Source organism: Staurois parvus, unplaced genomic scaffold, assembly GCF_062004578.1.
Source record: "Staurois parvus isolate SC_StPar_1 unplaced genomic scaffold, SC_StPar_1.0 ptg000151l, whole genome shotgun sequence".
Lineage (NCBI taxonomy): Eukaryota > Metazoa > Chordata > Amphibia > Anura > Ranidae > Staurois > Staurois parvus.
In genome coordinates, this window is record NW_028317947.1 from 12,883,379 (window position 1) to 12,897,970 (window position 14,592).

A 14,592-nucleotide genomic window follows, 5' to 3' on the forward strand; every position below is an offset into this window, starting at 1 on the left:
TTAACCTACTAGCATCTCTTTGGAGTGTGGGAGGAACCCCACACAGGGAGAACATGCAAACTCCAGGTACGTGGTGCCGTGGTTGGGATTTGAACCAACAACTCTAGAACTGCCAGGTGGAAGTGCTACCCATTTAGCCACTGTGCTGCCCAACTGATCTAGCAGTATCTGGGACTTTCATGTTCACCTGATAAATCAACCAAAGATCTGGAGAGGGGTGAGAACCCTTGAAATGCGTTGGCTGTATATTTGCGCACAGTTTTAACCAAAAGAAAAAAAATTTTGATACGTTTATTACTGAAAGTCCAAGACTATTGATTTACAGTACTCCTCACGATTCTTGACAGTTGCAACATATGTACCACTCCATGCTTTGTAGTGCACAATGGTTGTGCGTTATTGCTGCTTCTCACAATACAAGCCTACCAGACATTGAAAACCATCCACTCCCTATGAGGCTGATATTGTACAGTTGCAAGAAAAAGTATGTGAACCCCTTGGGATTACGTGGAGTTTTGCATGAATTGGGCATAAAATGTGCTCTGAACGGCATCTAAGTCACAACAATAGAAGAACACAGTCTGCTGAACATAATACTACACAAATATTAGATGTTGCCATGGTTTAATTGCACATAACATGTAAACATTCACAGTGCAGGGAGGAAAAAGTATGTGAAGCCCTAGCTTAATGACTTCTCCCAGAGATAATTGGAGCCAGGAGTGAGCCAACTTTGACTCCAATCAGTGTGATGATATTAGATGTGTTGCTGACAGCTGTCCTGCCCTTAAAAAACACACACCTGTTTTGGGTTTACTGGTTTCAAGAAGCACTGTCTGATGTGAACCATGCCTCGCAGAAAAGAGCTATCAGAAGACCTACGATCAAGAATTGTTGACTTGCATGAAGCTGGAAAGGGTTACAAAAGTATCTCCAAAAGCCTTGATGTTCATGTGTCCACGGTAAGACAGACTGTCTACAAATGGAGAAAGTTTAGCACTGTTGCTACTCTCCCTAGGCGTGGTCGTCCTGTAAAAATGACTGCAAGAGCACAGCGCAAAATGCTGCATGAGGTAAAGAAGAATCCCAGAGTGTCAGCTAAAGACCTACAGAAATCTCTGGCACATGCTAACATTTTTGTTGACACATCTACAATAAGGAAAACATTAAACAAGAATGGAGTACATGGGAGGACACCACGGAGGAAGCCATTGCTGTCCAAAAAGAATATTGCAGTACGTTTTAAGTATGCAAAAGAGCACCTGGATGTTCCACAGCACTACTGGCAAAATATACTGTGGACAGATGAAACCAAGATTGAGTTGTTTGGGAAGAACACACAACACTATGTGTGGAGAAAAAAAGGCACAGCACACCAACATCAAAACCTCATCCCCACTGTAAAACATGGCGGAGGGAGCATCATGGTTTGGGGCTGCTTTGCTGCCTCAGGGCCTGGATGGATTGTTGTCATTGATGGGAAAATGAATTCCAGAGTTTATCAAGACATTTTGCAGGAAAACGTACGACCATCTGTCCGCCAACTGAAGCTCTGCAGAGGATGGGTGAGGCAACAGGACAATGACCCAAAGCGTACAAGTAATTCAACAAAACAATGGCTGCAACAGCACAGAATACGCCTTCTGGAGTGGCCCAGTCAGAGTCCTGACCTCAACCCGATTGAAATGCTGTGGCATGACCTTAAGAGAGCGATTCACACCAGACATCCCAAGAATATTGCTACACTGAAACAGTTTTGTGAAGAGGAGTGGTCCAAAATTACTCCAGATCATTGTGCAGGTCTGATCTGCAACTACAGGAAACGTTTGGTTGAGGTTATTGCTGCCAAAGGAGGGTCAACCAGTTATTAAGTCCAAAGGTTCACATACTTTTTCCTCCCTGCACTGTGAATGTTTACATGTAATGTGCAATTAAACCATGGCAACATCTAATGTTTGTGTAGTATTATGTTCAGCAGACTGTGTTCTTCTATTGTTGTGACTTAGATGACGTTCAGAGCACATTTTATGCCCAATTCATGCAAAACTCCACGTAATCCCAAGGGGTTCACATACTTTTTCTTGCAACTGTATGTCTCCATTTGCTAAAAGAGAGAAATAGACAGGTATGGGCTGAGCCCCTGCGACTACCTTCTAGTAGCTAATCTACAAATCTCTATATGTCATACATTAAAAAATATAGAAGATCAAACATATCAAATGTGAAAGTTCTATACTGTTGCAATTAAACTTGAAATATGTACTCTTTGAAAAAACAATATGCTTTCTTCTTTAGCCCTGGATCACACTGATGCGGTGTGGAATTCGCAGTGTTTTCAGTGCGAATTCCGCAGCGCATCAGAATTGCACCCCGTTCATGCGAACCGCTGCGAGTGTGTATGTTAAGTTAACAACACCCCGAAAGTGGTGCGATGTGCAGAATCGGATTGCATAGGTGTGAGTACCCATGCGATCCGATTCTAGTGTGGACCAAAAAAAGGGTTTTTGGTGCAAGTGCGGTGCGATTAGAGCCATACAAAATGTACGTCTCCAATCGTACAGCACACAAATCGCATGTGATTTGTACAGTAATGCGATGCGGTTCCTGTGCGAATCACATGCAATTTACCGCACCGCATATATGTGAACCCGGGCTGAATCAGAACTCCAGGTAGACTGCTAAATAAACAGAATAAATGCATATAACATAGAATTTTACTTGCCAAAGGAATTGCATTTTTGTCCTTTCAGTTCTGAGATTTTCATAGCTTTGGCACACAGGAAAATTACAACTTTTCTTCTCACCAACTGTAGTGGAAAAACAGTAGTGTCTTCTCTCCACTAAAGCGTCCTGTTTGGATTGTAATAGAACAGCAGCGTTAGCAGAATACTGTGGTTGTCTCTCTACTCGTTCTGCTCTCTCCTCCTGTCAGCATGCCCATTGTTAGTACATTTGCATACAACCAAGGGCGGACTGACCATTTGGAAACTCGGGCACTGCCCGAGGGCCTAGGGTCAGTAGGGGGCCCCATGAGATGCCCCTGGTACCTTTTTCATAGGCTTTTTTGAGTTTGGGCAAGGACACAGGGGCCCCATGATCCCCTATTGCCCAGGGGCCCCATGAGTTGTCAGTCCGCCCCTGCATACAACATACCTGACTCCCATTCTAAAGTCTCTTGTACAGTGGATTCCAAGATAGGTTATCGGGTCAATCCAAGTACTTACAGTGGTTTAATTTAAAAAATACATATGAAGATTTCTTAATAAAAAATATATAGAACTGCATTAATTAGCGTATTTTCTGGAATTGCGCTTTAAACACAAATGAATACAATATTTTGAGACGTGTATTTTCATATTCATATATTTTTCAAGTCTGGGTATCTTCCAGCTATTTACTTATCTTTGGACAATCTTAATTCATCTTATTACAAGGCAGTTAAAGGCAAATATTCATAACATACAAATTAATCGAGCTCGATAATTACTAATACATCATTAAATGCATATTTTTAATGATAGCAGTGTAAGTGCCTCCATTTTTCTTGGTGTCAGCCTCTGTAGTCCCTGTACAGCAGAGATCACATTGGAGGACAGAGAACATATTGGTTGGACTGAAATATTGGAGTGCCATGCCAAGTAGAAACTGGGTAATCAATGCATTTCAGGGGTCTCAAGCCACCCCTTTATCAGGGCTGCACTGTGATATAAGAAAAAAAAAGTATATATACAGTATGTCCATTATCAATATCCATATGTCCATTAGAATCACAATAAAATACAAACATAAAAATAAGTAAAAAAGTGCCATAAAATAGAATCAAAATTATACAAAATATTAATTATTTAAAAATAATGCAAAAGATTTAAAAAGGGAGAGAATGAGCAAATCAGACATGTTGCAGTACAAAGAGCATGCTCTTAGGCTCATGTACACTGCAACTGATAAACTCACGTTTAGGAGCTGTTCAGCGTTTTTTTCAGCAGCCCCTGAACTCTCCCTAATGTTTTCCTGTGTCCATGTACACATCGTCGTTTACAGGCAGTTGAGTTTACAGTCGTTTTTTTGAACGCAGAAAACTTGCGTTCAGGAGTAGATTTTATCAGCGTTTCAACCGGCAAGCGCTTGTTAACACATGTAAATGCGGCTAAACGCGGCTAACCACGTTTACAAGCATTTCCGCTTGAAATTTTTTTTTTCAACTCTTCCATTTCCAGATGCTGTCCAGAGCCTTTTTTCATCATGAAAAATGCATGAAAAGCGTTTTCCCGGTACTCAAATGGACCTGGTACACCATACTTTGAGGTTTTGCATGAAAGAAAATATGTTAGACACTGCTGCAATAATTTCTGCACAGAAATGAGCTGGAACACATCCAAACACCACAAAAAAACAAAACAAAAGACAGCTAATCTCAATACATACTGCTCTCTCTGCTTCTGCTCTCTCTATTTCTCTCAAAATGTCTGAAATAGTTATTTTTTTTACTGATTTTCAGTGCATTCTGGGCATTTTGGAATGTCTCCTGAGGTTATCTTTAACCTCTTCACGCCGCCCGAGCGCAAATGTGTGACCTCCTGGCGTTTGGGCCTAGACCCCGAGCGGCCGCACATTTGCGTTCTATTAAAAAAGAACATATGTGCTGAGAGCGCGCGCCCTGCGCACTCCCAGCACACATGTCCGGTATTCACGGAAAAGTCCCGATCTCCTATTTTGATCGGGACCTTTCCCGATCATGTGACCACCATGCCGGCATATCACGACGGTCACATGACCTTAAACCCCGCCCCGCCTTCTGAAACCCTTAAAGGGCCGGGAGGTGCCAGCCCAAAGGGGTTAAAAACACTTCTAAACGCAAACGCTCATAAACACGGTATGCAAACACAGCTAAACAGACATTTTTTAACCTACGTTTTCCAGCAGTCAGTTTCCATCGTTCAGAATTGTCCCGTGTACATGGAGCCTTAGGAGGAGAGAGCAAAGTGACACAGGGAAAAGGGCCCAATGATGTGCTGCTTCTCCTTTCACTGTCCAGTCACAGGGTATGGTTGGGGGGTGGAGGCCTGTATCTGAAAGGACAGCAGAGAGAGGTCAGGTTGCTTCTTCTGCCAGACAGGGCTGTACTGTGTGGCAGAGTTGTGTAAATCTCAGGAAAGGATGGAAAGCAATACAAATCATTTTGCCAGCCCCTATATATCTGGATTTCATGTGCCGTTTGTCGTGGTTCAGCTTTAATCTGATCTTTTACATTTTGTTCATAAAGCAACACAAAACAGAATATACTCTAAGCCTATGGTATGTATCAAAGTTATGTTTTTTTTTTCCCCCTAGGTCTGCCAGCTCTTACAATTACAGTGTGGATCAAAACCAGGATCAGCTTTGATGATACCGGGTAAGAGATTGTCTTTCATATAATGAAATATTGTATGCAAGACGTTTTCAGAACTGGCTGTCATTTTTATAACTCAAAAGCTTGTTTAAGGGAGGCTGTTGCATATCTACATATACAAAAAGAGCACCAACCTTGCGCACTACCTCAGTAAAAGAGTGATTTTATTGAATTAAGATGTATACTCACAAAAGTGACAGTATATAATAAAATCCAAAATCGGAACACTGGAGTAGGAGACACGTGCGAATCTCATCGAGAGGGGAGACTCAGGGTGAAGTTGACGCGTTTCAAAGGGAGATCCCTTCTTCCTCAGAGCACTTTGAAGGAATCTCCCTTCGAAACGCGTAAGCCTTCACATCATCTTCCACCCAACACTACTCCCATGCTGATCAGGCTCTCCCATATTTAAGGGTTGTCCTGGCCCCATTCCAAGCTTCCTGTTTGGGGATTGGCCAAGATCCCTAAAGTATGCAGATAAGCCCTTCCTCACCCCCACCCACTGCCTTCTAGAAACTTCTCACATTTCTAGAGCAGGGGGAGGTATCAAGGAACTGATCTGCAGATCCCAAAGTGACCTGGCTGACTCATCCCAGGTAACTCACACCAGGCTGCTATTCAGACTGTAAATGAAAAACCTAGCTAGCTCCCCCTAACTAACTAGAGGGGTGCTACAAATGCTATAATTTGTATTCTTGTAAAAATGATCCAGATGGATCTACAGCCATCCAATCACTTTTACAGCTCTGCGGAGCCCCTATTCCCTTACTGCTTTCCCAGGCTGTAAGCAGTTGGGTTGCTGCCCAGGAAAAAAATGGAGGAAAACCTGTTCCACTGTCTCGTCTTGATGAACTGAAACCAGAATTGACAAAATCCTCATCACTTCCGGCTTCGAAGTGGCTGTAACGGCTAGGGAAGCAGCTTATCAAGTAGATCTGTGTTTAATCAGATGTCCTGGAGGCCAAGCGAGGCATCAGGGGTCTAACAAACCGTCGATATCTCCATAAAGAGTACCTGTCACTATGAATATATCCTAAACTTTACAACTCTTACTCTCTCTGTGATTCACCCCTCTGTTTGAGACTGAAAATGATAGGAAATCCAAAATATATCACCAAAACAAGCAGTAAAACAAATCCAATGGGGATGTCTGTTCAGGTGACCACTGTCTGACATGGGAGTTTCCCTCACTTTGTAGAGGTTTCCTTTAACTACTTGTGTCTCCAGGACAGAAAGGGGAAGGAAACCTCTTCAATGGGTTACAGACAGCAAAAAAAAAAAAAGCAATCTGGGATTTTATCCTTGCCCTACCATAAAAGATAATACAAATGTACTAAAACCCACTTTTTTCTCCCATTTTTTCACACAGATGCTGGGATGATTATGAAAATAATTACTGGTGGATAATCAAGACTCCAATTCTGATGGCGATATTTGTAATTATATTTTCATCATATTCAATATATGATTTTGTCAGGATGTGTACAGAGATGCTAGTAGTTCATCCAAAACGTTTTATATAGTTTTCGATGTGTGAGGACGGGTTAGAACCTCTGTCGCGTTTTATTTGTTGCTGGTGTCCCTGTTAGGGAGCTTTCACATCACCGTCAGGGCATTACAGACAAAAACAGAGTGGAAGGGTTACAACTGGAAGGGTTTTTCTTAAAATATATATATATATATAAAAAAATAAATATATATATATATATATATATATATATATATATATATACACTCCCTTAAAGCAGAGTTCCACCCACAAGTGCAAGCTCCACTTTTCTGCCTCCTACCCCCCCTCTGCTGCCACATTTGGCACCTTTTAAGGAGTAGGGGGAGCAGGTACCTGATTTTGACAGGTACCCGCTCCCACTTCTCCTTGACGAACTGAGCCAGAAGTTCGGCACCCCTGAAACCCTCTGGGACACTTCCAAGGTCCCAGAGGACTGCTGCCCATTCACAAAGCACCGTGCGTTTTGCGCATGCGCAGTAGGAAACAGACGGTGATGAAGGTTTCCCTTAGTTAAGATGGCAACACCAGCACCCAACAGCTGATTGAAGAATCGGCTCAGGGTGAGGACACCACTGGATACCTGGACAGGTAAGTGAGCTACAATTAGTCCTCATGCACACTGGACATTTTTTACAGCGGCTGTGTTTGGCTTTTTGGCATTTTTTTCTACAGCCAGTAAACTCCCCAACATGTTATCCTATGTGTCCATGCACACACAGGCTTTAATCAGCATTTTTTGGCTGGAAAAAATCCCAGAACAGTTAGAGCCTCTGTCGTGTTTTATTTGTTGTTGGTGTCCCTGTTAGGGAAACATATGGTGATGACGGTTTCCCATAGTTAAGATGGCGGCACCAGCACCCGACAGCTGATTGAAGAATCGGCTCGGGGTGAGGACACCGCTGGATGCCTGGATAGGTAAGTGCCCTACAATTAGTCCTCATGCACACTGGATGTTGTTACAGCGGCTGTTTTTGGCTTTTGGCATTTTTTTCTACAACTATTAAACTCCCCAGCATGTTATCCTCTGTGTCCATGCACACACAGGCTTTAATCAGCGTTTTTTTGGCTGGAAAAAACCCAGAACCCCAGTTAGAGCCTCTGTCGTGTTTTATTTGTTGCTGGTGTCCCTGTTAGGGAAACAGATGGTGATGACGGTTTCCCTTAGTTAAGATGGCGGCACCAGCACCCAACAGCTGATTGAAGAATCGGCTCGGCGTGAGGACACCGCTGGATGCCTGGACAGGTAAGTGCCCTACAATTAGTCCTCATGCACACTGGACATTCTTACAGCTGCTGTTTCTGGCTTTTGGCATTTTTTTTCTACAGCCAGGAAAAAAATCCAGAACTAGTGAGTTTCTAGAGGAGTTTTTTAGTAGATCTAATGCTAAAAAATGTGGTAAAACGAGTCAAACTGGTGTTTTTTGGCTTTTTTTGAGCAAAAATTTTATTTCTTTTGTTTGTGTAAAAAAGCTAAAAAACGCAAACGCAGAAAAACTGCGGCTAAACACTAATACAAAAATGCTAAAAAACACTGGAAAACTCATGTTGTTATCTCGACCAGAGGTGAACTGACCATTCGGGCACTGCCCGAGGGCCCGGGGTCAGTAGGGGGCCCCATGAGATGCCCCTGGTACCTTTCATAGGCTTTTTTGGGTGTGGTTTGAGTGTGGGCGAGGACACAGGGGCCCCATGATCCCCTATCACCCAGGGGCCCCATGAGTTGTCAGTCCACCCCTGAACTCGACTTTACACAGCTAACATGACCAGTGTGCATGGAGCCTTAAAAGTCAGCAGCCACAGTATTTGTAGCCGCTGACTTTACATTTTTGCAAAGGTGGCGGAACTCCGCTTTTGAATTCCAGACTTGCCATCATTCTTGCACTGCTGCATTGGCTGCTCTTTCCTGTACTGAAGTTGCTTACTCAGATTTCACTGGACACTCTGAGCATCTTAGTGTGCATTAGGAGCAGCAGCAAGTCAGAGCCTGCTTCATTTTCTCAACTATGTACAACACCCTGCCGGCCCTATCCACTAGCTATGATTTGCCTGCATTGCATAGGAAAGCATAGAGACCCAGTGGCAAAATCAAAAATATATGGGTATAAAATAAAAGTATGTTATGATGGCGGAAAGATTAAAAAAATAGGGAGGGAGGAACCAGGCAAGGAAATATATATGTAAGTTCAGATGTTAACAACTTGTTTTAATATTAATACATCCACCCCCACAATTTAAAAAAATTTCACAAAAAATACAAACTTTTTGGCCAGTAGGGGAAGTGATAGAAAATATTTCCGCAGAGGACACAAGCAAAAACAAATTTATAGTATACTGAGGGAGGGTTAGAATTTTTGTGTCATCCTGTCTTGGCGACAACTGCATGCCCCCATTTCTTTAACCACTTCAAGTTCGGACACTTTCACCACCTTCCTGACCAGGCCAATTTTCAGCTTTCGGCGCTATAACACTTTGCATGACAATTGCGCGGTCATGCAACATTGTACCCAAATGTATTTTTTTGCATTTTTTTGAGACAGATAAAACTTTATTTTGGTGGTATTTATTCAGCACTGGGATTTTTTTTTTTTAGCTATATAAATGAAAAAGTCCAAACATTTTGAAAAAAAGTGTTTTTCTTATAAAATTTTGCAAATAAATAATCTTTCTTCTTAAATCTTGGCCAAAATGTATTCATCTATCCTTTCAGTAAAAACAAATAACCCAAATTAGTTTAACCAAAAATTATAATTTTTCCAAATTTATTTTTACATTTTTATTTAATTTTTTTATATTATTGCTTACTACTATTCATGTGATCACTGATTGGACAATCAGTGATCACATGATTGGGACCTCACATGCTATATAAATGAAAAAGTCCAGACATTTTGAAAAAAAGTGTTTTTCCTATAAAATTTTGCAAATAAATAATCTTTCTTCATAAATCTTGGCCAATATGTATTAATCTATCTTTTTAGTAAAAAAAAAATTACCGGTACCCCAATATATACATATTTATTGAAATATATTTTGAAATATGTTGAATATGGTCAAAATTGTAGCATTTCAAATATATGGAAATATATTTGGGAAGAATATTTTTTAAATCGATTTCAAATAGATTTTCCTTCCATGTGGGGTATACCTCCCTAACTGAAATTAAATTCATTTTCTGTAGCCATCGTCTGTCTTGAATGACATTAATTATAGCGTACTTATTTTTGGTGGAGACTTCAATTTAATTTGAGAACCACCTACAGACCTATATTATATCTATGCAACCTTTCTAAATAGCTTTCACCAAGTGTGTGGACTTGCGACTTGAGCGCATATGAAAATGACTTTGAAACTGAAATCTTCTGACCCTTGATGGCCAATCCAGTTCTGCCCTAGAAAATCCCATCACCCAGCAGGAATTAGAACCAGATAATAAGCCAAGAGAAGTAAAGCCCAAGGCCCAGATGGGTTCACACGTACACGTTAATAATTTTTTTTTCACATTCTCATCATCTTCAGGGAATTATTTACCTAGACCAGGTAGGATTTATGCCCATGATAGAAACAAAGAAAACACAACAAGAGCTCTCTGCTGTGTTGAAGGTAACTCGCCCCTTTCTGCCTGTCATTTTTTAGGTGGACCCGATCGGACCATCCATAGCTCTCTATGGAATGGCGGATGTCAGCGAATATGTGTTCACCGACACTAGCTGGCATCTGTTCCAATCCTGTACGCTAAAAACAGACAGATGGAGATCCTTTCCCCATCCATTTGGTGGATTGGATGACAGTTGGGTGGAAACAGACTGGCGGTCCATTTCCATTCAACTGTCACATAGATAACAGCTCTGCAGCAGCGGATCGAACACACACCTATCATCCACTTGCTCAGTGGAGATCAGCGGAGACATCCCCTGCTGAGCAAGCAGATCCGCTGATGGGTCCGTCCAGTCTGAAAGGGGCCTAAACCAACATTTTCCCGGTTTAAAGACTTAAAGCCACTCACCATTTGTAATGGTGACTACTCATATTAAATTTGTCACAAAATTTTATGGTTGACATAAGAACAAGAGGTGATGGGAAGTCACCTGTTTCAGTGACTACTGACTGAAAAGGGGGTTTTCCTGAACTTTAGGAAGTGAAGGAACATCCCACCAATGGGACAATGGAAGGAGTTTCTTTTTTGTAAACTTTACAGTACGTGCAATATGACGCATATATTAAGATATGATGAAAAACTGACTGGTCAATAACTGTCCAAAGATATAGCAAATGTGCATGACCCACAGCAGCTGAAGAGCCATAGATTACCTTGCCAACTCTAACATGTTCATTTTCTTGTGTTATACTTTAGCTCAATTTCATCATATTCCTCAATGTGATCAGAATCCTCATGCAGAAGATCAGATCTCCTGACATCAGTAAAAACTACAAGCAGCAGTACATGTGAGTAACTTTAATAATAGTCAATAGAAACAGGTGCCTTTGCAGCACTCAGGTTCTTGGTTCAAGTAATGCCAGGAAATTATCTGCATGGAGATGATCATGGTAGTGTGTGCACATGTCTCCGCCCTACGTGTTTCGTCACAGGTAACGTCATCAGGATTTTCTTTGTTTCATCACACCCTCTGGGACTTTTCTTTATTTTTAGATGGATTAATTTTTGACACACTTTTCACTGTTTTCTTACCATCAGTTATCTTAATATGACTACTGCGTGCAGGAAAACTGGGCACTGACGAACAAAAACCTCCAGGCTAGTCCAGGATTACACCTTTCACTACCAGTGTACCTTAGTTTTCTTCTAGTGTTGTAGGAGGATGATGTCTTTTATTAAAAGATTACCTAGTTTTCTTCATAATTCTCTACATTGCTGCTAGGGCTGGTGTCTTATACTTCACTGCACTGGACTGGACATTATCAGAATAACCTGGAAGTGACCTTTAGGCACTGGTTTCTACATGGGTTCTTTCCAGACTTGGTTCTGGTAACAAGTTAGTTGTGGAGTGCTTTCCAGGTCGGGAGTAACTGGCACTGGCTCAACACTTGCCCTGTTTTTAAAGATTCAGTCTGTGAGTAGGCCAGTTGGATCAAGCATTAGCAGCTTCCTTGTGTACATTGGTCACTGGGTGCCTCTACCCAGTTCCTACCAATTTTCACCAAGGAAGGGCTTAATGCTCTGGGACTGAGCATTGACTGAGTCGTCAGTTGCTGGATGAAGTGTTACGCATGAGTGCTCCACTCTGTTTCCTGCCATACAGCATAGAGCAGAGGTCAGCAAACCGTCCATCACAATCGACTGGTCAACCATGGTGAGCCAACAGGTGGATGGTGACCATGGCTCTGCCTCTCCCCCAGCCTCCGCTGCTCTCATGTTCTCTGCAGAGCAGAGAGTGGGAGACATCATAGTGCTGGATGGAGGGTGGGAACAGGAGCTGCCTAAGTGATTGGTTGCTAGGCAGTCCAAGCAGCCAATCACCAGCTTGTTATTATGAAATGTTAACACTGCCCTATCTCTGCTCTGATTTACCCATGTTGGCAGGTAGGAAGTGATGTGAAGGGGACAGAGGAGATACTGTTGGAGGCGGGACAGAGGACACTACAGTGAGGTTGGGGGGATTGTGATGAGAAATGGACAGAGGACACTGCTATAGGGGATGGAGAGGTAGAGGACACTGCTTTCAGGGGGCAGAGGGCACTTTGTGGGGGGCAGAGGATATTGCTACGGGGGGAGGGAGAGGACACTACAGTGGGTGGGGGGGTGATGTGAAGGGGGGGCAGAGGACAATGTTTTTGGGGGGTAGTACAGGACACTACTGGGGGGGAGGGGGTAAAGGACACTACAGTGTGTGTGTGTGTGTGTGTGTGTGTGTGTGGGGGGTGATGTGAAGGCGATCTTTGCTTTCCTCCATGTTGTCAAGGTAGATCTCAACCTCTTAAAGGTTGCCTACACCTGGCATAGAGGAAACATCTACATGCTGCTGCTCCTGCTTGCATGTGGAGCTCTAAACTATGTTTTTTTCCTGTTGCCCACCTACAGTCAGTCACCTCTGGCCATCTGACCCTCATCTGCTGCCAGGTGTTTGGGTTTTGTAAGTACCAAGTAAGGCCAATGTCTGCAGGCTAGAGTCATGTTGCCCTCTATCCCTTCATCAGAGTATTCTTTAGTTGCATTGGGTATCATGTGAGACTTTATAGACCAATCCCCACCAACTATTTGCCAACTCATTGCAGTAGGCACAGCTACAATCCCATGCCCTTCCCTGCAGACTTTGTATCCGATCTGCCCACAGCCTTAGTGGCTTCTAACTCATCAGCTGCACAGGCTCTGTCTGACTCTGAGTCCCGTCAGTCTTTGCGAGATTACATTATCATGGAGGAGTTGTCTTCTGTTATTGTTCCAAAAAAAGGAGTCAATTTCCCAAATTAAAAAAAAACAAAGTTTTATCAGTGTGGTGTGCAGCACTCTGAAACTAGAGGATCATCCTGTTGCTTCTACTAGTGCTGTTTCAATTCTTTGAAAAAGTAAAAAATACCTTTCTGTTACACATTTATTTTCTTTAAAGAAACTGGAAACACCTTGACAAGCTGCTTGGTTCCCCTCAAATGCTTATTAGCCTCCCCAGTAGCTCCCCTGTTAGTTCCCCTTTGACTCAGTTGGATCTGAATCTGTCTGTCTTTGCACTTCAGAAACCACTGTTTGAGCCCATTAGAGACATTCCTCTATCTACTCTCACCCACAAGGTGGTATTCCTGGTAGACTTTACCTCTGCAAAGTGTGTGTTTGAAATGGCAGCCTTATTCTGCAAGGAACCTTTTCTGGTTTTCAATAGGTACAAGGTGGTGTTAGGGCCTAGGACTTTCTTCTAGCCTAAGATAGTTTCTGCCTTTCATCTCAGTTAAGACACCATTTTTACATCCCTCTTGTCAGGCTCCAATTCACCAAAAGGAAAGTTCCCTCCATTGTCTACATATGGTTTGGACTGGGTGAGTATCTCTCAGTAGCTGTTTCTTTCCAAAAGACTGATTCCTTGGTTGTCATCCCAGATGGTCCTCATAACTGTGCACTGGTTTCTCATTCCACCATCTTTGGGTGGTTTAGACAGACCATCATTCAAGCTTATGGTCTCAAGGGTCAGGTTCCAAACTTTCCTGTCAAGGCACACTCTACTGGATCTATGTGGGCTCATTAAGCTTTTCGTCTTTGAGCAACTGTTTTCTGCATTTTCAAGCCTGCCACTTGGTCATCTCTTCACACGTTCTCAGGGTCCTTCAAGTGACTGCTTGAGTTGCAAGCAGTCCCCAGATCTGTTGTTTCCTTGGGCCTGTTAGCATTTGTTTGCTTTGTTCCCCACCCGTCATTTGGTCAGTGTCTCTCAATGGAACATAAAGAAAACAGAATTTTTGTATTTACTGCAAAATCCATCCAGCCCTCTGTTTATGATCATGTCTTGGTAATCTTTTACTACAAAACTAAGCTATGTGTGTGGGGGGTTATCTTTGGTGGCCTACACTTTTTCATTTACCAGTGCCCAATTCCCCTGTTTGGGACAGTATAATCCAAAAGTAAAAGACTTTCTGCGTCCCTCATGGGATTTCATGAAAAGGTTTCACAATACAAAAATCCTATTTAGTATGTATGCACTTTGCATTTTTATGCTTTGCTGCTACATAAAAATGAGATATTTATCAGGTC

The 14,592-nt window shown here is 42.4% G+C and overlaps 1 protein-coding gene across 1 annotated transcript in view; it reads left to right on the forward strand.

Moving 5' to 3' along the window:
• LOC149464490 (vasoactive intestinal polypeptide receptor-like) overlaps nucleotides 1-14,592 on the forward strand; it is a 99,177-nt gene that overhangs the window by 73,542 nt on the left and 11,043 nt on the right. The window contains exons 8-10 of the mRNA XM_089674462.1: nucleotides 5,332-5,392; nucleotides 6,759-6,825; nucleotides 11,251-11,342. Coding sequence (XP_089530588.1) covers nucleotides 5,332-5,392; nucleotides 6,759-6,825; nucleotides 11,251-11,342 — 220 coding nt within the window. The remainder of the gene's footprint in view (nucleotides 1-5,331; nucleotides 5,393-6,758; nucleotides 6,826-11,250; nucleotides 11,343-14,592) is intronic.